The following is a 21,777-nucleotide window of genomic DNA, read 5'->3' on the forward strand; positions in this document are numbered from 1 at the left end:
ACAACTCCTGGCTCCACACAGGGCTGGCCAAGTCAGAGCATGGGACTGAGAGCATCACCCAGATGCTTCCTGAACTCAGCCAGGCTCAGTGCTGCAACTCCTTTCCTGGGGAGCCTGTTCCAGTGTTCAACCACCCTCTCAGCCAAGAGCTTCTTCCTAACATCCAACCTAAACCTCCCCTGTCACAGATTATGCTGTTCCCTCTGGTTCCATTACTGGTTGCTAAAGAGACAGCAGCACCTGTCCCTTCTCTCCCCCTCTTCAAGAAGCCACAGACCACCATGAGGCTCCTTTTCTCCAGGCTGAACAAACCAAGGGACTTCAGCATCTCCTCATATGTCTTCCCATCCAGACCCTTCACCATCTCTGGACACTCTCCAATAGTTTCGTGTCCCTCTTGTACTGTGGTACCCAAAACTGCACCCAGTACTCAAGGTGAGGTCACACCAGTGCAGTGTAGAGTAGGACAATCCCTGCTCTGGACTGGCTGGCCATGCCAGATGCACCCCAGGATACAGCTGGCCCTCCTGGCTGCCTGCGTACACTGCTGGCTCATGTTAAACCTGCTGTCAACCAAGATTCCCACACCCCTCTCAGCATGGCTGGCTTCCAACTTCTCATTCTCATTGCCAGCAGTGTGCCCTGGTGGCTAAGAGAGCCAATGGGATCCTGGGGTGCATCAAAAGGAGTGTGACCAGCAGGTCAAAGGTGATCCTCCGCCTCTACTACCAATTGTGTCCAGTTCTGGGCTCCCTGGTATAAAAGGGACAGGGATCTCCTCGAGAGAGCCCAGCAAAGTGCTACGAAGATGATTAAAGGACTGGAGCATCTCCTCTGAGGTAAGGCTGAAAGAACTGGGGCTGTTCAGCCTTGAGAAAAGGTGGCTAAGAGGGGATCTGATTAATGCTTATAAATATCTCAAGTGTGGGGTACAGGGTGAGATAGCCAGCCTCTTTTCTATGATCTGTGGGGGCAATAGCCTCAAGTTGGAGCACAGGAAGTTCCGCACCAACATGCGGAAGAACTTCTTCACAGTGAGGGTGACAGAGCCCTGGGACAGGCTGTCCGGGGGTGTGGAATCTCTATCTCTAGAGACATTCAAGACCCATCTGGACGCCTCTCTGTGCGACCTGTCCTGGAGAACCTACTTTGGCAGGGGGGTTGGACCTGATGATCTCTGGAGGTCCCTTCCAACCCCTATAATTCTGTGATTCTCACAGTCTGGATGTGTAGCCAGGGTTGCCTCTTCCCAGGTGCAGAACCCAGCACTCACCCTTGTTAAACTCCATGCTGCTGGTGATTGCCCAGCTCTCTAATCTGTCCAGGTCTCTCTGCAAGGCTTCTCCCCCCTCAGTGGAGTCAACAGCTCCTGCCAATGTAGTGTTGTAAACTACACTTTACTCAAAAAAAAAAAAATTAAGATAAGCTATACCCAAGTACTAGCTCATTACCACACTGATAACAAAAAAAGGACAGACTTACTTTCACAATTACTTCACTGAAGGAGAAAGACACATATGTATGTAGTTCTGTGGTAACGTAACATGTTCTTAAACCACATTTAAAGAGGGCAGGAACCAAAAAATCCTCAAGTGAAGTCAGTCTGCAGTATCCTTTTTAGACAGATAACCAGAAAGCAGAGTTTCCATACCAGCAAGTATATACTGACATTGACTGCCATTTGCAATTATACTAGTAAAAGGACTTCAGTAGTGTTTATTCAATCAGATAAATAGATAATTATCATGAGTATCTAGGTGAACTGTCACACTTTACCTAGCTTGAACCTTATAATCTGGTTTAGAATCATTTCCTTTTATCAACTTTTATGAATCTAGCCAAAGACTAGAAAACATAATCACCTGTCCTTGCAGTACATGGTTTGCCTGCAAGGGTCTCCAACAGTGTGCCCAGATTCAGAGAGATTAAAAACAAATGAGAAAATAGATATTACTACACACTACAGTTTGCAAGCAAATAGCGTTACAGGCTTTGTAAGTTAGTTAAAACTAATTCTGAACAACTGAGGAGGTGATCTGATCAAGCAGCATGAAGACATTTGTAGATGGGTCTGCACACTGAAAGCCAGTATAAACTAATGCTGGATGCGCTTGTACTGGTTTTAAACGCTAACTAGGCAACACAATTTCATTAAAAGGGAGGGGGCAGGGATTGAAAGGGAAAGGGTTAAAATATTGGAGCAGGGAAACTAAGTCTTTGAATCTCTTCTGTCATGCTATGATCTCCCCCTCCACTCACCCACCTTTTCCTCACTCCATACTCTATCTTAAAGCAGAAAGCTTAAACAAATGGGAAAGCAAACTTTCATAACATGTTTATGTTGCCAAAACATAAATCTGTTTGCTTCACATACTTATGAAATATAAATCATTATCTGCAAGAAGTATCCAGTTTGCCTACATTAGTAGGCTGTAATTAGAAATCCCTACAAACTTTGAAAAAAACTTTGACCAACAAATACCCCAGCGCACTCTCCAAACACAGAACCTTTATTCCAACAGGAACTTTCAGTAAAAAATGATGTGTGAACAGCAGACACTGATGTTCACACAAGCATACTGCATACAACCCAGCAGGCGATTTTTCTGGGTTTTTTGGATTATGCCCTGGAGGTGCTGGCACAATGGAATTTCAATACCATAATTGCTTATTTCTGTGTGCCAGCCTCTGAAATAACAGGTAAAAAAATACACATAAAACATTCTCTTTTTTATATTCAGGAATCACAAAGTAAAGTGTTTTTAATTCTCTAGTTCAAACGATGCAATTTATAACCATGACACAAATAGAGAAGCACAAAAGAGGGGAAAATACAGAAATAACATAACGTTCCCAAGGTTCAGTTTACAAGGACCTCACACAAAGTTTTTTTTTTGCAACTCTTACTAGAAACAGTATTATTTGCTAAAAATGCAGTAGCTGCCAAAAGCTATGATCCATCTAAAGCAAACATGTTTAAGATGGAAATAGAGTGTTAATGCTGAAGAAAGACAGAATTGAGTATACAAGTTTTCTTTCAAAAGCATTGGAGCAACTGCAGTACAGCGTTACGTTTGTTTTTCATCTTTCTGAGCAAAAGTGGATTGCATTTGCAGATAAGCACCTAAATTAGAGAGAAGTACATTAAGACAATAACAGAAGTAATCAAATTTCCAACTTTCTAATTAAACCTCTTTTTCCTGCAGAAGGTTATTGGGAATTCAACACTAGCCTTGGTTCACATGATAGAACAATGGGAAAATTTTCCGAATGGTTGAACGCTAACCCTGACAAGTGTGGAGAGCCAACTACAATACATTATATGGTAGCATAACCTGCCACCCACGTTGCTGAGAGAACAGCTTTCAAACACATGCACCGAGCTGTAAAACCACAAAATCCCTTATTACACATTGTCCCTTACTTAAGGTGAAATACACTATCCCCCCTCCCCTTTACAAATCTTGGTGCTTTTTTAAGCCTTCATCTCTGAAGTTTATTTAGCAGCTAACTAGACTGTTTTGCAGATTTTTCCCAAATGCTATTTTTCCTGTTTTGTTTTCTAACCAAAATAAAATCATGTTTGTATAGTACACAGCGAAGCTTGTTGTGTCTTTCACCATTGCTTTTTTTAACACTACTTCTACCTGTGTGACATTATCCAACTTTTAAAAAGGAAAAGTCTGATACATGACTAATTCATTCTTGAAGACTGATTTCTGGAGTGAATTTTTTTTTAAGAAGATACATGAGTCACCACTGGTGAAGTAAAAGGCTCCATCATGCTTTTGACTGTAAAACCAGATATTCTGTTATTTACTGTGATTCTCTTCCATTATTATGCAATTTGAATATTCAATTCAAGCATATAAACTGCCACAGTATGCGTGGTTATAGACACTGGCATTCATGTAAGTCAACCGTTGCTGTAGAATGACAAACATACTCCACCCTCATTACAACACGCTGTGGTTACCAGCCAAACATATCTGCCTCTTCTGAAAAGGGTACATTATAATAAAAGCAGACCAGTGAAACAAATAACACAAGGGAACCTGAGATATGATAAAAGTAAGAACCATTGTTAAAAAAATATAACTCTGAATATGGAAAGTGAACTACTTGGTGATTTTAGGAATGCACATAACCTCATGCTACAGAATGACCACTGAAAAATGCTGGTATTTAATGATTCCCCCTCACCTACCCCCCCACCACACACGTCTTCTGCTTGAATCATTGCATTCCAAGATTGTTAGATGATACACACATTTTCTTCAGGGTTTTTCAGTTACAACTTTGCTGGCAATGGGAATTTTATTTGCAAGTGTTTCTATTCTACTGACAAGGTCAATTAGTCCAACGAACTATTGGTCGTTCTGTCTGATAGCTCAGTGTATTTATTCAAGCAAGCACTTTTATAACCCACAATTGAATGCAGACAGTTACCCTTGTAAACATGACTGTCCACAGGGATTTTCACTACATTTTGGGCATGTAAAAGAAAAACATGCTTTTCTTCCCTCAGCCTGATAGCACATAAGTTTGATTACAACTTCTACTTAGGGAGAAGGAGGTGGGGAGGGGCTACTGTTTCAAATATATATGATCTGCTGTACACAAATATACATATTTGGACCAAGTCCTAGAAGCTAAAGAACAGGCATTTGATTGATCTCTCTAGGAGCTCCAAAAATTTTGTAATGCTATCGAAGAGAGATCAGCATCTCTGCTGTACACAGGCATCAAAAATTAAAAAGCCATGGTTTAAAAGAAACAAATGCTATATGTAGCACTAAGGGTTAAAGGCTATGTAAAATGCTTTCACAAAAGCCAGAAGCACAAGGGTCTGAGGGGGTGGGGAGTGGAACCCAGCTGCAGAAGTTGGTAGAATTAAAAAAAAATATATAGGACTATTCCACAGCTCTAGCTAGATTTTTTTTTGTTGGTCAGCAGCATGGCCATGATGCTGACAAAATATGAAGAGGAAAGATAACAGACTCTACTCTCATATAACTTTTATTAACACATACATGTACTCCTTTAGCCCTTCATACAAAATCTTCTTGCAAAGAGATTCTTCATTTTTACTAACTAGGAACAGGAAAGGGGAAAGCCTATTAGCAAGCTGCTCTTCGTTACTCATGTCTTCCCTGAACAAATCCTTCAGGGATATAAAGGAGAGAAGAAGCTATCATGGAAAACCAGCAATCTTTCATGGCTGTATCCTACTACTTTGAGTAGTACAGATACTACAAAGTTAAAAAGCCTGTCAAAACCATCTGGGAAGCCTGTTGCACAGGAGACAAATCACAAAGATATCACAGCACTGGTGAACACCACAGAAGTACATAGTATATTACATCCCTAGCAGCTATTTAATCAGTACCAAAGCACCACTGAAAACAAGTGGTTCTTCTGAAAATTGTTACCAAGCAGAGTCAAGTCTGTATAACAAAACCATTAATTGGAACAACAGGTTTTGAGGACTGGGAGTGGGCTTTTTTGGCTTAAAGGAAGAACGAACTTGATACATGTATAGCACTTTACACCTTGGTTTTGGGGGTGTCGTCCTTAGTACGAATGCAAGTTCTACTAGTGCAAACTAGGCAACTGTACACAGAACATTTTGAACAAAAGCATCAAGCATCCACAATCTGGTATCAATGAATGCCACTTACAAGTTTAAATCAGCTGTGTATGAACTGGATACAACCCAATGTGGACTTTGACTTGGGATTTCAGTTCAGTAGCACAGATAATCTGCACAGACTACAAGCCACTTAACCTTCCTACAAGATGACTATATTACTACCATTATACAATCATATTATCCTACATACTTCAGAGAGTGTTGGAGAATATACTCATCTAAATTTGCAGTTGGTTTCCTACACTACTCTATACTTGCTATAAGACCACAATCCTATCTTTACTTTTTTAAAAAATAAAAAATATAAAAAGTATTTGACACTTTCCCTCTCACACAGAGCACTATCTGCAACCTGTTCCTGTCCACCAGAAAAAGGAATTGAATTTGAGTATTTGTAGCAAGAATACACTAGTGCAGGCTTATATTCAAGCCCATAAAAAACTCCCTGCATTGATAACATACTGTATCTGATGCCTTAAGCCATATAAAAATCTTTCTGGTATGGATAAGTACAATACACAAAGAACAAGCTTTTTAAGAAAAAAAAAATCCTCCTACTAGAACTTTATGCACAGAAAAAAGATGAAACCATGTAACCAAACACTTGCTAAAAACCAGTTACACAGTATAAAAAATGATTAGCACCAAATTGATTAGTTATCTCACTTTTTCCTCATGGGCCATGTTCTTTTGCTTGTACACAGAAGAAGATAACACACATTTGCTAAGTCCTTTTCCATGGTGGAACTTAGATTGAATAATGGCAAAAAAGGTTATAATGGCAGGCAGGGCTTTGGCATGTATGTAAAATTCTGTGCTTCGATCAGCTCCTAGCCTCTATATACTTGAGCTCCCTTGAGGAAAGCTCTGTACTTCATCAAGTTCCTGCCTTGCACGGCACTATTGTCACTTCCTTTCACATGGCTTTTCCTCTGCTTCAGAAGGTAAAGTCAGACTGACAGTATTAAAAATACAGGGCCTCTTTAATGTGCCCTTGCCTAATTGAGTCCCTCTGTGGCCTTCATAGATTTGGTTTTGAGCCCTGGGATACAAAACAAGAAAAATATCCTTCTACATGTAAAACATGCCACAGCATAAAAACAACCTTCAGTTTTCCACTTCTCCAAGACCTAAGAGAAGGGATGTTTATTTCCCTTAAAACACAATCTCAAAGCAAGGTAGGATAGAAGTGATTTTAAAGAATTACGATGTGTGGACCAAAACAGTGTTCAATTCTTCAGAATTCTTCTAAATCTGATGTGGATCTCACTGTTTGTGTACACATACCTCCTACAAGAGGCTATTTTAATAACAGCACTTCTCATGATTGCAATTTAAGCTCTGTTCCAATCTACCGCCAGTCCAGGGCATAAAAAAGGCAGGAAAACTGCAATCCTGTTTGTAGTTTCCACTGTTTGAGGCACACGCTGGTTTATTTCCATAAGCATAGGAATGATTAACAGGTCCATAGCATCTACAGCAAAGACAGCATTAGCAGGGAATAATGTTTTGCCATTACATTAGCCTTGATTTTGCAAGGAAGGCTTCATGGCAATATCCCAGTTGGTGACTCAAAATATCCTCTGCTGGAAAGTGGAAATACATAGGACTAACTGCATTAAATGGAAATAACCCTGCCCCCTAAACTTGACTCCTACTATTGACATCAGTCACAAGGTTTAAGCAACAAATACCAGTGGATCATCCTACTTCCCTGCTTTGCAGATTTCCAGCACTGGTAAATTTTGGCTGTGAGGAACAGATACTGTCTACATCCTGATGAACTAAATCCTTACCCAAGTAGCACCACAGGAAGATAACAGTCAAAATGAACAAGCCAATGTGATGATGCTCTGCAGCTGAGCATCAGAGACAGACAAGAAAGACTACAGTTTGAAAGGCTATAAAACTAAATTTTACCCAGACTTTTCCTAGCATCAAGTGTAGTTTGCAGAAAGCAGACTGAATACTTTTCATTGGTATTCTGAACCCAAGAAAGTTAGGGATCAGAATTACATCTTTCCTTACACGGAAGAATGGATACAAGGTAATGGTTTCTAACTGAAATACTTGAAGACGAGTTCGAAATCTAAGATAAAGCAGTAGTAACTCAGTACTCCACCTTCAGAGAAAAACAGTTTATAAACGCACCTTACAGGTGTTTGATCAGAGACTCAAAAGCAGTAAATATCCTTGATTCATTAGCTTGCAACAGTCTTATGACAGGTTAACAACTTCTTGTTCCTCAGTATCTAAGCTTCACATACAAAAAAACAGACTGAGATTGCTAGCTGCCGAAGAAAGCGTCTAGACACTAGTGCCCCTCCACTACAATCACTGGACAATGAAGGAGACTACAGTAGCATCAGACTTCCTTAACTGCCTCTCTGACAAGCTTCCTAGTTTGGGCATTCCTCTGGTTGCTAATTCCCTGCTTAAGTACAGGATCTCTTAGAACAGTGAAGAAGTGGCCCTGTCCGTGGTGCTCAGTCACAATACCATGCCACCAGGGACACTACTGTGCTTCTGACAGCTCTGGAGCACCTGGTTATACAAGAGCAAGCGAGAACAAAAACATTAGAAAACAAACTGAAGACAAAATAAACAGCAACTGAACAAAAGACACCGAAGAGTTCAAATGAAGGACTCTGCACTGTTGCCAAAGTAGTATCAAGGTAACAGTTTTCACCTGTATTAAGTGGGCTTTCACCTGAGTCTTCAAAGTCACCTTCAGAACTGAATCTTGTTGAAAAGGTTAAGTAGGCTTTTGTCCCAGAAGAGAGCATACAGCAATTGCCTTGAAGCAGGCCTCTTCCAAAGCAGTGTTTAATACTTAGTATCATTCCTTGATGTAAAATCTGCTACATAGGACCTCCTACCACAAAGAGACTTTTTTCCTGCCCAGCTGACAGAGCATCACACACACACAAAGGTTGTTAGCCAAGGGAGTTACCCTGTTCCAGCAGCACTAGCTCAGACTGAATGGCTTACAGAGGAAGTGCAAACACCTTGCTTACCCAGGTTACATGAAGCCACAACAGTAGCTGTTTGCAAATTCACCCCACTGCACGAAGAGAGCACATTTACTATCAGAGGCCTCCTTTCTCCCTACCCGTTGACCTCCCCCACGTTCAGTGGGGTACTTCTGATCACCTTTTAGGCCTGAACAGTAATAGATCTTATTTGTCACATGGATTATTATTCCCCTAAACAGATTACAAGGCAAAGTACACATAGAAATGCCATGCACTAGCAAAGGTTTGGTTTCATCACAAAGGTTGCCAGTTTCTCTGAACTACACAAACAACTAAGAGAAAAGCATGTCTTACTCAAATCAAAAATCAAAGGAAAGTCCAGAAAGTGTGGTCCAAGAACCAACTCCTGCTAGAACAGGAAGGAAAGTATACCTCTCAAGTTGCATCTTCCCTAATTACAGCCAAGACACCTATGCCACATTATGTTGCTCAGTCCTCCACAGGGCACAGCAGAATAGAATACTTCATCTCTCCCAGGAGAGGTTCTGCCTCTTAAAGCATCTTTAATTTGGGGGTTAAAACACCAAGGGCTTCTCTGATGTGAATTAACTGTTTTCAGAAAGTCTGACCAACACCTTTCCCAGAGTGTCTTTCATCTCCAAAGGTGTAGAGCTGGCTGAGAGAAGAGTTTACAGGTGTCTTGCTTTGCTGTGTCAAGTCCCTACCTGATAGGCTGACAGCAGAAGGTGAAAAGAACCCGAAATCCTACCTGCACTTCGCACTGTAACAGTCTGTCTATGGCAAGATGAACTGCTGATAACCTAAATATCTTCAAGAGGTACAAATGCAAACCCAGGAGCATTACTGGAGAAGACCAGAGATCTCTTGGGGCAAAGATTTCCCTCACATCCTTTGTGGTGGGTTATTTTTGTATCATGAGAAACAATAGTAACTTAAGGCACATACTGAAGAGCCTGGATGCCTCTATAGGCTAACTTGACCATCAAGACTGCACAATTATGTGGGAGAACTCAGAGACTGAAAGTGAGAAAAATATTTTCTCTCCAAGCTTGACAGCTGTGATAAAAAAAAGCACTTAAGTAGAGGAGGCAGCTTACAGCACACAACAGTAGTTACTCCAATTGAACAAGGGAATAATACCACCAGATTATGATGGCTGTTCTCACCATAGGGTAAACTGGGGTAGAAATTATTTATTTTTCAGAGGAAAAGAACACACCCCTTCTATTCAGAAAACATTTTCAGCTTCAGTTCGAAAAAGGACATTCCTAGACACTAGACTACAAACTAAAGCTAATCTTACATTAGGTTATCCTAGCAGCACATTGCATTGTTTTGATACTTAGACCACTAGGAAGAAAACACATGGAGGCATCATAGGACTTTCATTAGACACTATGACCTGGGCAAGCATCCATGGAAAAATATAAAATCATTTAGCTGGATTTTCCACTCAGTTAATCAGTCCTGAAGCCAATGGAATCATTGTATAATTAAGCAGATTTCTCTAAAGAGCTCATAACAGTTCACACTGCTTTAATAACCTGCCTATGTGTCAGAGAAGCTGAAGAAAAATGTCTCAGGATTGAAGGAAACTAAGAAATACATTCTGAGCATCAAGCAGTTCAGGAAGTATGAAAATTGGTACCAATATTTAACATGACAGTGGGAACAAAGTCATAAGCATTTTACAGCATCAAAGTATTGTAACTCATTGGTAAAGAGCTTCCCATCTCTCATCTCGGTTTTGAAGTCAAAAACTTCATGTGGTACACATAAGAATTACCTCCCCCATGCAATGCATTACAGTCATAATATACTATAAAAGACACCAGTAACCTGTTTCATTTAGAAGTGCCTTTAAGCTACATTACACTTAGAAACCTGTGTTTAGCAAGAAAAAAAGCTTAAGAAATATTGCCTGAGAAACTGCGGACGACCAATATGCTTATTTTACAGTTTTGATAGATTTTAACACGTATACCTCAAAAGTGGAAGCTTCCCCACTACATAAGAAACTCTGGTTATTGCCGTTGTGCACACAAGGCTGTCCTGAAGGTTACAGTGAAAGGATAACGCAGTTCCTGGCAGAGCTCAGGACAGGCAAGGCATCAGACTGATCATTAAGGACAACGATGACATCTAGTGGGCACTCAGAAAACGGAGCCGCAGCGTAACGCCAGGGAAGGATCCAGATGCTGTTACACAACGTGCAACTACCAAATTGCTACCATGCAATTAAGACGACAGAGTCTGCAGCTGACGAAAGTAAAAGTAATGCAATGAATCATTTCATTCAGAAGACTATTTAATTGAAAAAGAAACCTACTCCATTTAAGACTTAGGATAAAAACATAGGTCAAAACTTGAGACATCATAAAAGGATCAAAAGGATAGAGATACATGCCTCTCTGTTGGTGCTATGTATGTTTGCTACACCGCCTGTTTCTACTGCATCTACAACCTTCAAAGTTGCTTTTGTTGCAACTCCAAACACTGAAAACCAAAGTGAAAATTATAAAAACAAAGTAAAAATTAAAACTACTGTTTTCTCTCCCTGTTACTGTAATACCTGCCATATAAAGGGAGGTAAGTTAAGCCTTCAAATTGTATCAGCTAAGCTTCAGAGAACACATCTGAAACAAAGCTACCACAACTAAAAATTGGCAAAGATACCTGCTCATGAGTAACCTGATTGAATCACAGAAGTGGACTTCTACAAAGAGTATAGACTTTAAATCTGCTTTTACTATTTACCAAACACCTACCAAAAAAGCAGTTAAAGCAACTCAAATCTGATCTCAGCTGGTCCAAAGAAACTTATTCTGGCTAGAAGTGTCAGCATGAAAACACACTGGGTTTGATTATTACACTTTTGTAAATAACATTACCAGAACAAAAACTTATGTCCCATTCAAAGTCTAAACTACCAGAAAATTTATCTACAAAAATATAAATTAGATTTTTGCATCACACACAATCACTGCATCCCTTCCAAAAAGTCTTCATCTGACAGTTCAGTATAAAAAAGGCAAAATATTAGAAGCTATACTTAAAAGTACTGAACAGATACGGTTGCAATTTACATTAGATTTCCAACACAAATGTTTATCATTGCTGTAGCTTTGTGTGGCTGGGTTTTGGTGGAGAAAGTGGGGGGCAAGCAAAACTACAACAACCTCGCTTGCTTTGTAGATGATTTTGGAAAAGTTAGAGGTGTAATTCCCCTAGCCCTCCCTCATCATCAGTAGCAGCTGGAATTGGGTATTAGCAAGAACACTACAGATTCTCACTTACATGAAGATTGTGTAAACGTTAGAATGCAAAGAAACCTCAGCATGACAGATGACCAGGCCTTGTGTCCAAATTTCTTTTGTCAGGATCTCAAAGTAAACTTCAAATCAGATGCTACTAGTTAATAAGGGTACATGCAGCTTCCCAAAAACTAAATCCAGACTCCAAAGATAACATACCCTACATAGCCACCACTAAAACCTGTAGTTCTAAAATCTGATTCCTAGAGAGACTCAATAGCTGAGCAACTTCTTAATGAAAAAATGTACAAATGCAAGGTAAGTCTAAAAACCTAAGTATTTAAAAGCTTTCCATTTCAAATTTCAACGCATAAGGTTTGCAGATATTTTCAGATCAAAGTTTGACCAATTCTAATGAGCCCAGTTCTGGAAAACCCCATGGTCTATGCCATTAGAGGATCTAAATACCAAGTCTGTTTTAACCATGTTGCTAGCGGAGCCTGATAAACACAGAAACCAGCCTAGCAAAATTTACAACGTAAAAATACTCAAGTCAAACATCAAAGTAAGCCCATACATTTTTCCCCATAAGCATAATGCCATATTCTATCTCCAAAAATAATTTCATTATTTCAGGTGTCCTAATGAGAGGGGACCATTTTAAAACAGAACATCATTGACCTACCCGGATTTCCTGGAGATTATGGAAGTTATTCCCTACTCTGACAGAGATTTTGCTCGGGGTGTAACTTTCATCAGATTTGTAGTCTGCATAAATACATAATGTCTTCACTGTTGTTTTTCTTCTGCAAAAAGCAAGAAAAGCTATGTGAAATATTCAGGATGAGTTTGTTGCTAGTTTGCAATAATTAAAGATTTAAGTGTTCTGAAACTTAATATAAATCAGTAGACACACTTACAAGACCACCACTGTTACAGCAACTACTAGGTGTTTTTCCACATTAATTTATGCATGCAGGTTTTTTTCACTTGTCTCCTTTGGCTGCCTTCAGAAGTGTTGGTGTATCAAGAAATACAACAAAAGGCCAAGATGACAAATAAGCAGTTGTATGTGATGAAGCATGTTTAGCTCAAATATCTGGGTCTATCATTATGCCAAATACTTCTCCAGAAAGCCAATAAAGTAAGTGACAAACATCTAACCTCATCTTAAGTGTTTTGCTAAAGAAAAAGGACTGAAAGCATCCTACACAGCATAGACTAGAAAAGGTTTCTCAAGCAAATCAGTTAAGTCATACAGGACTACTTTTAAAACAGCCATCTACCCATCAAATTACACTCAAAGACAGGAAGTCATAACAAAAGTGTCACCTTAAGTAGGTAATGTCAAACTGTTACAAATTACATACAATTAAACATTTCTTTTTATTGCTTATTTAGGCATATTTAGTAACCATAACATTTGAAAATTACATTTTTAGGAATGTTGTTTACTGGCTTCATACTAGTTGGGTAACAGGATTAACTCAGGGGTCCTCGCACTTCCCAAACTCCTATCTTAATAAGCAGTAATTAATGCAAACTTACACAAAGCACCCTAACCTATATAGAGTGATTTTTAATACCTAAATTGGATGTTCACCAGATGAGGCTGTGATCCATCTGACTGCCAGTAAGTTTCTAGATTATCATCTCGTAACTGATCCACTCCAAATCCTAAGAAAAAGAAAACACAATAGCCTTGAATATCTCATTCACATAATGCAGGCATAACCTCTGCAGCTGTTATAAAATAAACCATGTCTCAAGTAACAGCATAAGGAAATATTTCTAGATAACCAAGTTGTGACTATGCAACACAAAACTAACGCAGGAGAACTTGTCAATCAAAGCTCATTACTTGAGTATATTTACATTCCTACCGCCTATTGAAGTCTATGGGATTTGAAACCATTAAACATGTCCTGAAATTTCAAATGGTTAAATAGTAATTCAAACTAATTGTAAGAATACTGAATGGTTAGGCTTGTCCACCTATGCCGTAATCTAACCACTGATCTAAAGGAACATCTTTAGCTGAGACCATTCATTCATTATAAAATTTTAGCCAAATATATTTACTTTTCAAGTAGTCTCCTGAAATATTTGTTTTTTCAAGTTCCTAGCTAAAACAAGCAATAGATGCCCAAAACAGTATTACTGAAAGTTAGTGCTACCATTCAAAGAAATTATTGCAAATCTTTTCCCATTCCATTCTTATCTGTTTTTTATTAATCACACCTTTTTATTGATTGCCCACACTAGCAGCAGTTTTAATTCAGCAACTGAAGTTTAATCTGCAATAAAAAAAAATAATCTTCACTATGCCTGAAGTGACTAAACCCTAAGATATTTTTCTATACACAAGATACCAGAATATCAGGCCAAAGACATTCAGCCTCAGCATAATATTGTGACATAAAGGGATCGCTGACTCTAAGCTGCAGCAGGTATCTTGTGGGAATTGATCTGGTATTTCTGAAATAGCAACTCAACCACCTCAAATTAAAATACATATGAAAACCTGTATATTTCTGAGCAGGTATAAACTATCAGTAACTGCACCACAGAACCATTTATGGTAGTTCTGTTTTACTTGCAGGGTTTTAGGGAGCCACACTATAATGGCCAACTCCCCACAAAGTTTGAACAGAACATAAGATCACCCAGCTGTGTGGTTAAAAAGCAAAAATACCCCAAACAAAATGCCAAAGCATAGAAACAGCTACGAAGTGCTGGGTGTGTTTCTGTTCACATGGTTTAGTTTGTTCACTGTGCAAGTGGAAAGATAAACCACACAAAAAACAATTTATTATAAAACAAGAGATTTATTTCTTTAATGTATTTCCTCACTGTATGATCTGATATAACTACTTTCATATTGCATCAAACAGACCAGGCCAAAACTATTTGTATTGGTTACCCATACAGCCCACACTACAGCAGTTTTACTACTACACTCTGTATGTACATCTCTTTATCAAGACACAAAACATTACATATTTTTAAAGACAAAAAAAAGCACTGAATGTATGTTTTTTCTTGTGATGTTACCTGGCTTACAGGATGAAAGAGACCAAACTGCTTGTGAGCCTATTTCTCGAACAGTACCAGTCCTCTCTAACTGCTTTGGATCAGCACCAGGTGGTGTCTTGTTTGGGGTAGTCATTTCTAATGAAAGAAAACAAAATTCATTAGTTGGTATTTTTGCCATCAAGATGAAAATGTAAAGGGTTGTGTTTGTTCATACAGATACTGTAAGTCTTTGGCCTCACACATATTATAGCCCATGGAATACGTGGTTTATGCAGGTATGCATACATACATGCATGCCCATAGAACTTTATATACAAATAAAAATCACGGAATCATAAAGGTTGGAAAGGACCTCAAGAGATCATTGGGTCCAACCCCCCTGCCAAAGCAGGTTCCTTAAGACAGATCACACAGGTAGGCATCTATAGGCATTATATTATATATAATAAATGTATCTTTAAATAAGAGGTTCCACATACATGTGAATTTTGTGTCCTCAGAAATTCAATATACACTCGGAACATTCCTAAAACATATTTTCCTTGCATCATTCTAATTCACACACAGAGATTTAGACCATATTTCAGGATTTTTTGTGGGTTTGTTTGTTTTAAAGACATGAGAACAGACGCTGTTGATTTAAAGACTGGCAACACAATTTCATTTCTTCCTCCCCTCCAAAAACTTGAGGTTTTCTTAATCAGCAAGTTCAGAAGCCTATGCAAGCCTGCCCTCCCGGATACTTGTCCTTAAAAATAAGCAATGGGAGTTCAAACAAATCATGTAGCCCCTAATTTGGTAGAGATTTCGTATTGTCACATTTATCCGTGATCCATTCCTTAACTTTATCTGGAATCACTAGCCTGTGACTTGCATTGCTCAAGCACACTCAAGTCTCAACACCTAAACTACAGCCATATAGACAACAATCATGTTGGTTTTCATTTAGCATAGAGCACCTTACTACTTTCTAGCAAGTACTTTAAAAGGCTTCTTTAAAAAAAAAAAATCCAAGAAAACAGAAGTTCCATGCAAAGAATGACATTAAAGTTTAAAAGTTAAATGTAAAGCACTTGAGTCAGGGAGTTAGAGTGACTTCTAATCCTTTGCTTATATCCATGACATCATACTATGCTCTGCTAAATCTCAGAAAATGTCTTCTAGTACCTCTTGCAGATAATAAGCGAGAGACTGAACGAGGCTGGTATCCACAGGAACCAGACTACCCACTATGAAGTGATACAAGGCAGAGCAAGATTCCCTACATAAGAATACCTCTCCAGCTAAACAGTTAAGACACAGGAAATCTGAATTCTCTTGTGTAAACCAATCCACACCGAGCATTTTCTATTGGCCTTTGCATAGGTGTTACTTTTTATTGATGGGCTGTCTTCACACACACAAACACAGGCTTGAGACAGACTTCCAGGGGTTTTGCTACTTTTTTCACTACCATAGAATAGAAATTACTACATGTGTAGTAAAATGCAAGTACTGACTACAGCAAGAGTCACAAAGGCCACAAACAGAAAGCTTCTCAAACACCGTCCTCTCAGAGTAGAGTAGGTTGAACACCTCACAGTTAATCCCACAGATATGTATATATTCATACAGTTCACTGGGAGACTAATGCCATCCAATTAAAAACCTGATGTGACAAGAGATTTTAAAGCCCTTGCTCATGCAGGTAAGTGTTGTTCAAAAAATAGCAAACTATTAAAAAGTGGGACAGGCACTCTGTTTAGCCATTCCTATGGCTAGACCAGCACATAACTCTTCCTTAGTCACTGCATTATCCATTTTACAACTTTCATCATCAGGTATCTACAACAGGCTCTTAGGCTATAACTGCTGTCTACTGAACTGACTTCACTGTAAACCTGTTAATAAGCAGAACATATTATAGACTAGGATAGAAGTAGTAGTTTACTCTAGTTGCTACTCAATACAACTTCATGTTTTAAGTTCTTACTGATAAATTTAACATCATGTGTATTCAACACTTAGTTCACAGCTACCAGAAAAGCGTTTTTCATAAAATCATGTAACTGTTTGAGTTTAAAGGGTCCTTTAAAGATCATTTTGTCCAACCCCAAAATCCAAATTACTTTTATTAAGTATTGGGGAGACTATTGTCCTGGACTTCTGAATTTTAAAGCTCAAATCACCAATTAGCCTAAGCTGCACTATTCTGTTGCTTTCCTAACAGTGAACCACATGAGAGGTTGAGTTGTATTCAGTTTGTCAGGAACCAGTAATGCTGTTTTCAAATTCTAAAAACATACACAGAAAACTCAACTTTGTGAAGTAAATAAAGCTGAATTATTCATTCAATACAAACCAGCTCTTAAGTATCATAACCCACAAGTCTCCACACTTCCTTATTATTCTGACTTCAAGAGAAAAATAATAAAAACTCTAAAACTGAAAATACCTATTTCCAAGAATAAAGATGCAACTGCCAGATGAATAAAAAAAACAACTTTAAGGCACAAAGAGTGGGCAAGCATGGCATCAAAACCCACCAAAATCAAGTAAATCTCAAATTATACTGTACATGCAGATTATCTCTTGGTGCCAAGTGCTTTTCAGAAAAATTAATAAAGTATGTAGAAACCCTTAAGAAAATGATGTTATAATTTCATCTAAGCTTCAACACACATAGTAAAGTCCTAAATAACTTAACACTGCCAGGATTTATACTGCACTGGTTCACAAGAGTTTGAGGCATGTACTTTGGGGTCTGAAATATACAGCAAAACACACCACCCGAGTTTCCTACTGTCTTAAGCTGAACTTGTTTCCTTTTATCAAGCAGGCAAAGGTATTCAAGACCCAGATATTAACTCCAAATCACCACTGCCAAATAAGTCACACACATAGTGTGCATTAGTGACGTGAAAGACCGAAAACTGTTAATGTTTGCACTGATGAGTTGAACTAATCACGTCAGTTTTTCATGACAGTAGCTGCAGTAAATTCTGGATAGGCTTGATGCAGCTTCCCAATCAGGGAGGAAGCAAGGGAGATATACCTACCAGCCAGATCACACTGGTAACACTTCTGGACATTTTATTAGCCTAACTACAATTACCTTATTTTGGACAAGACACAAACAACGTAAGTTATTTAAGTCACCAAATAAAGTAAAAACAGAATCATTTTCTTAGCCCACAAAGATTTTTTTTCTGTTTTCAGCATGTGTAAAGACAAGTAATCTGTCTAGAAGCCCTTCTCCTTGATATCCTGCACATAAAGCAGCATTGGCTGGAAACACCTCTGCTTTTCAATCTGGTTATTCCACAAAATCATCTGTTTCTGTTTTTCCTTATTAACATCTTATTGACACAAAATCATGCTTTCCTGTTGCCACATTTCATAGTATAGTATGCATATCCTTTGTTCAAAACAAAACTTCCCCCCACTCCCACAAACATACAGTCTATAAACAGACCAAAATGAATTTAAATGGTTCAACAGCCTACCTTTCACAATCAAAACCAACAGGTCATTCTCAGTATGCCAGCAGAAGGTGCAGAATTTCAGAAGAAGGTGTATACCTGAAAACCCTTTGCTAGCCACACACACTGAAGAGGCAGGAGAGGCTACATCATTGTCCTTACCTACTACAGCTCTGTAAAAATGCAGGCTCATGGAAACTTTTGCAGACTCCAAAGCAATTTTCTCCAATTACAATTTCTAATTCTACCATGTTAGTACACACAGAACTGTTTAAACAGACACCTGTAAACCTTTAAGACCAGGCTATCCTCAGCAGATGTCTGTCCAGACATTTAGTTCACTGGCAAGAGATGGCAGATTTTGCAGACAGACAGCTTCAGTGTTTTCTCAACCTAAAACCCAAACATTTGGCTTCAACATCCAACCTGTTACCCTCTAAGTAGTAGCATGATTTCTTCTCTTGCTCTGCAAAAAGCTCAAATACTAGTTAATCACTAGCATTTACACAGAAATGCTTTTATAAACGTGATGGCTCTCAAATTTGCTAGGTTTCTTTTCATATTTCCCTCAGAAATCCAGTTTTACATGCATAATATTCTCACAGCATCTAGAGATCTACATACTATGGTTCGCTAACATGGCACAGCTTTTTTTTTTTCCAAGGCCCTTCAACAGAGCAAAGGAATCACCTTCCTTGTCTTTCTATCTAACCATACCTATTAACATACCAAAATAACATTTAGTTGAAAAGACATCATATGATTGATAAATATTTATTTTCCTGTGAGCTACAATGCTTTTTTGGGAAGCTGTTTGCTGTTCAGTAATACCCTTCTCATTCATTAATTCTTTGACTTTCCCTGTGTTCTCTTCCTCTCTCAATTCTTAACTGAGATTAATCACACTGATTTTCCATCTGCTATCGATCATCTCAAGATCATTTTGAATTCTGACCCCAAGACCTACAGCACTCACAACCCTTCCAAACTGGCAACTTATCCTATGTTCATCATTACAGAAAACCCATCAATTCATTCAAAACAGAACTCCCTAGGTCCTCCACTTCACAACACCCCTGTATAAGAGTGAGTTAGTTACAAGTCAGCTTCAAAAGCTATTTTTCAACCAGCTGTACAAGATCTCACAAAAGCTATTTTCATACTACATTTCAGTAGCTAGTTTTTTAACATCAGCCCAGACAATGGTAGAAGCTGTGTAAAACTCAAGACAAGCCCCTTATATCCCTTCCTCATTAACTGCACTTGCTACTGTAAAAGAAGTTTGGTGCAGACTGTCCTTAAACCAAACTAGTCCATTTGCTGTTTGCACATCGGTTTTAGTCATCTTCTATTTACTGAAAACTTTCTCCTCCAAAATCACCGCCTCAGAGTCTTTTAGGGGATCAAAGCTCATCTGGCTTTAGTCTTTTTCTCGAGTTGTTATTATTGCATTCCCATTGGATCATTTTATTCAGTTTTCGCAAAGTATCTGACTACTCCAGCATTTCTGCAACACCCCTGATTTAAGGTCGTTCTTCCTAGCAGAAGGGGATTTCATACTAGCACTGCTTACCTTGCTTTGCAAGCTCTCTTCCCTGCCCTCCTTCTCTTTAGATGGTTTGAGGCCCTTAAAGATCTCAAAATATAGTCTTTTACTATGCTTCCTATTTGGCATTCAGATGGAAGATTGAACAGTAACACTGTTCAATTTAATATTCAATGTAACATTCAAATTACTACTGTTTAATTAAAGTTTAATGATATAGTGTTTACTGGCAACCTATTTCAACAACTAGCTCAACTGTACATTTGATCAGATTATTCTCTCAACGCAGTTCTAAATGCATATTATCTTTACCTTCAGAACACTGCTTTAAGTCTATTACCAAAAACTACTTGCCTTTCATTGTCACCAGACATAAATACAGCTCACTAAAATTAAGGTAATTACAGCAACTGCACAAGAGAAGTGCATTAACCATCAGTGATTAGGGACACATGCATTCCCTAACGGCTCTAAATAAGTACACTTCTTGAAAACCGTATTTTTCTAAAAAAAAGGTATTTTCGTACAAGCCCAGGCTTGAGAAGCCGCCTCCTCGTAAGGCTTTAGGCTGATCTTCAAACGATGCAACCTCTTCTTTACCAGGCCTTATAGCGAGAGCAGTTCTTCAACAACACCCTAACCAGAAGGCGCAGCCTGTTCGCCAAGTCAAGCTGCTCTCACCGCAGCTCCCTGGCAGCCCTCCCCACCCCCCCCCCCGCCTTCTCTCTAGGACTTTTAATTACAAGCTCAAGCCTAACGAATTAGTTTCACAGCACCGCGTTACGGCCGTGCCCCCCCAGGCCCAGGGAACGCTTAAACACTGGAAGCAAACAGCAACCCCTACTCACGCATCACAGCGGCTGCGCCGAGCCGCCACACCGCGCTGCCCTCGCCCTCGCTGCGAGCGCACAGACCCCCGCTGAGGGAGGGACCCCCCCCCGTCCCGCCTGGGCGCCCCTCGGTCCCCCACCGCGAGCATCGGCCAGCGGGGTTTCCGCCGGGGCGCGGCCACGGCCCCGGCGGCTGCCGTGACACCTGGAGACGAGACGCGGGAGAAGCCATCCCCCTGGCCCCCGCCGCTGCCTGAGGGGGCGGCTACGAGCTACGCGCCTCCCGCCTCCCCCCCTCAGCCCCCCGGATCCCCACCTGATCCGCGAAGCCGCTGCAGCGGGTGAGGGACAGGGAGAGGAGACGGCGAAGGGGCAGCAGGGCAGGCGGCGCTAAGGTTCCCCTCAGCGCGGGCTGCGGGAAGGCAGCGGCCGCCACCCCCACGGAGGCCTGCAGCCCGGCCGGGCGCCCCTCCCTCTCCCGCCCGCCTAGGCGGGCAGCCACCAGCCCGGCTCCCGCCGCTCCGCAGCCGCGCATGCGCCAAGCGCCGCGCGAGCTGGGTTTAAAAGAGATCGGGGGGAGGGGGGGAAGGAAAGGGGCGGAGCCACCGCGCGGGTCCCGCGTGCGCCCGGCGTGGGGAGGTGGGGTCTGGCAGCCGCCTCCGGGCTTCCGTCAGCGCCGAGCCAGCGTGGCCCGTAATGTTCCGGTCACCCTGCAGGGAGTAGCCGGGGGCGAGAGCGGGGAACCGGCACGACGGACACAACCTCGCGCGGAACGCGCCTCTCGGGGGGCGTCACGCAAAGGTGGCGTCACGCAAAGATGGCGTCACCAACCGCCGCGTCCCCAGCACGCGGGCCGATACCGCCCGCGCCCCGCCCCACCCCGCTCCGCTCCTCCCCGTGGCGGCAGGCGCCGCTCTCTCTCCGAGCGGACGCGTTCTCTCTATGGTCAGCTTCCCTTCCTTCCTCTCCTCTCTATGGTGCTCGCCCAGGCTCCTCCCTGC

At 40.5% G+C, this 21,777-nt stretch overlaps 1 protein-coding gene across 2 annotated transcripts in view; it reads right to left on the minus strand.

Moving 5' to 3' along the window:
• The window catches only part of ANAPC10 (anaphase promoting complex subunit 10), a 37,446-nt gene extending 16,227 nt beyond the window's left edge, over positions 1–21,219 (minus strand). For both annotated transcript variants that reach the window (XM_084262994.1, XM_084262995.1), the window contains exons 1-4: positions 21,093–21,219; positions 14,958–15,074; positions 13,490–13,580; positions 12,589–12,709 (exon numbers count right to left, since the gene is read on the minus strand). In XM_084262994.1, the coding sequence (XP_084119120.1) occupies positions 12,589–12,709; positions 13,490–13,580; positions 14,958–15,072 (327 nt within the window). In that variant the 5' untranslated portion in view covers positions 15,073–15,074; positions 21,093–21,219. The remainder of the gene's footprint in view (positions 1–12,588; positions 12,710–13,489; positions 13,581–14,957; positions 15,075–21,092) is intronic.
• Between the last annotated feature and the right edge of the window lie 558 nt (positions 21,220–21,777).

The sequence above is a fragment of the Gallinula chloropus genome (genome assembly GCF_964237585.1).
Source record: "Gallinula chloropus genome assembly, chromosome: 4".
NCBI lineage: Eukaryota > Metazoa > Chordata > Aves > Gruiformes > Rallidae > Gallinula > Gallinula chloropus.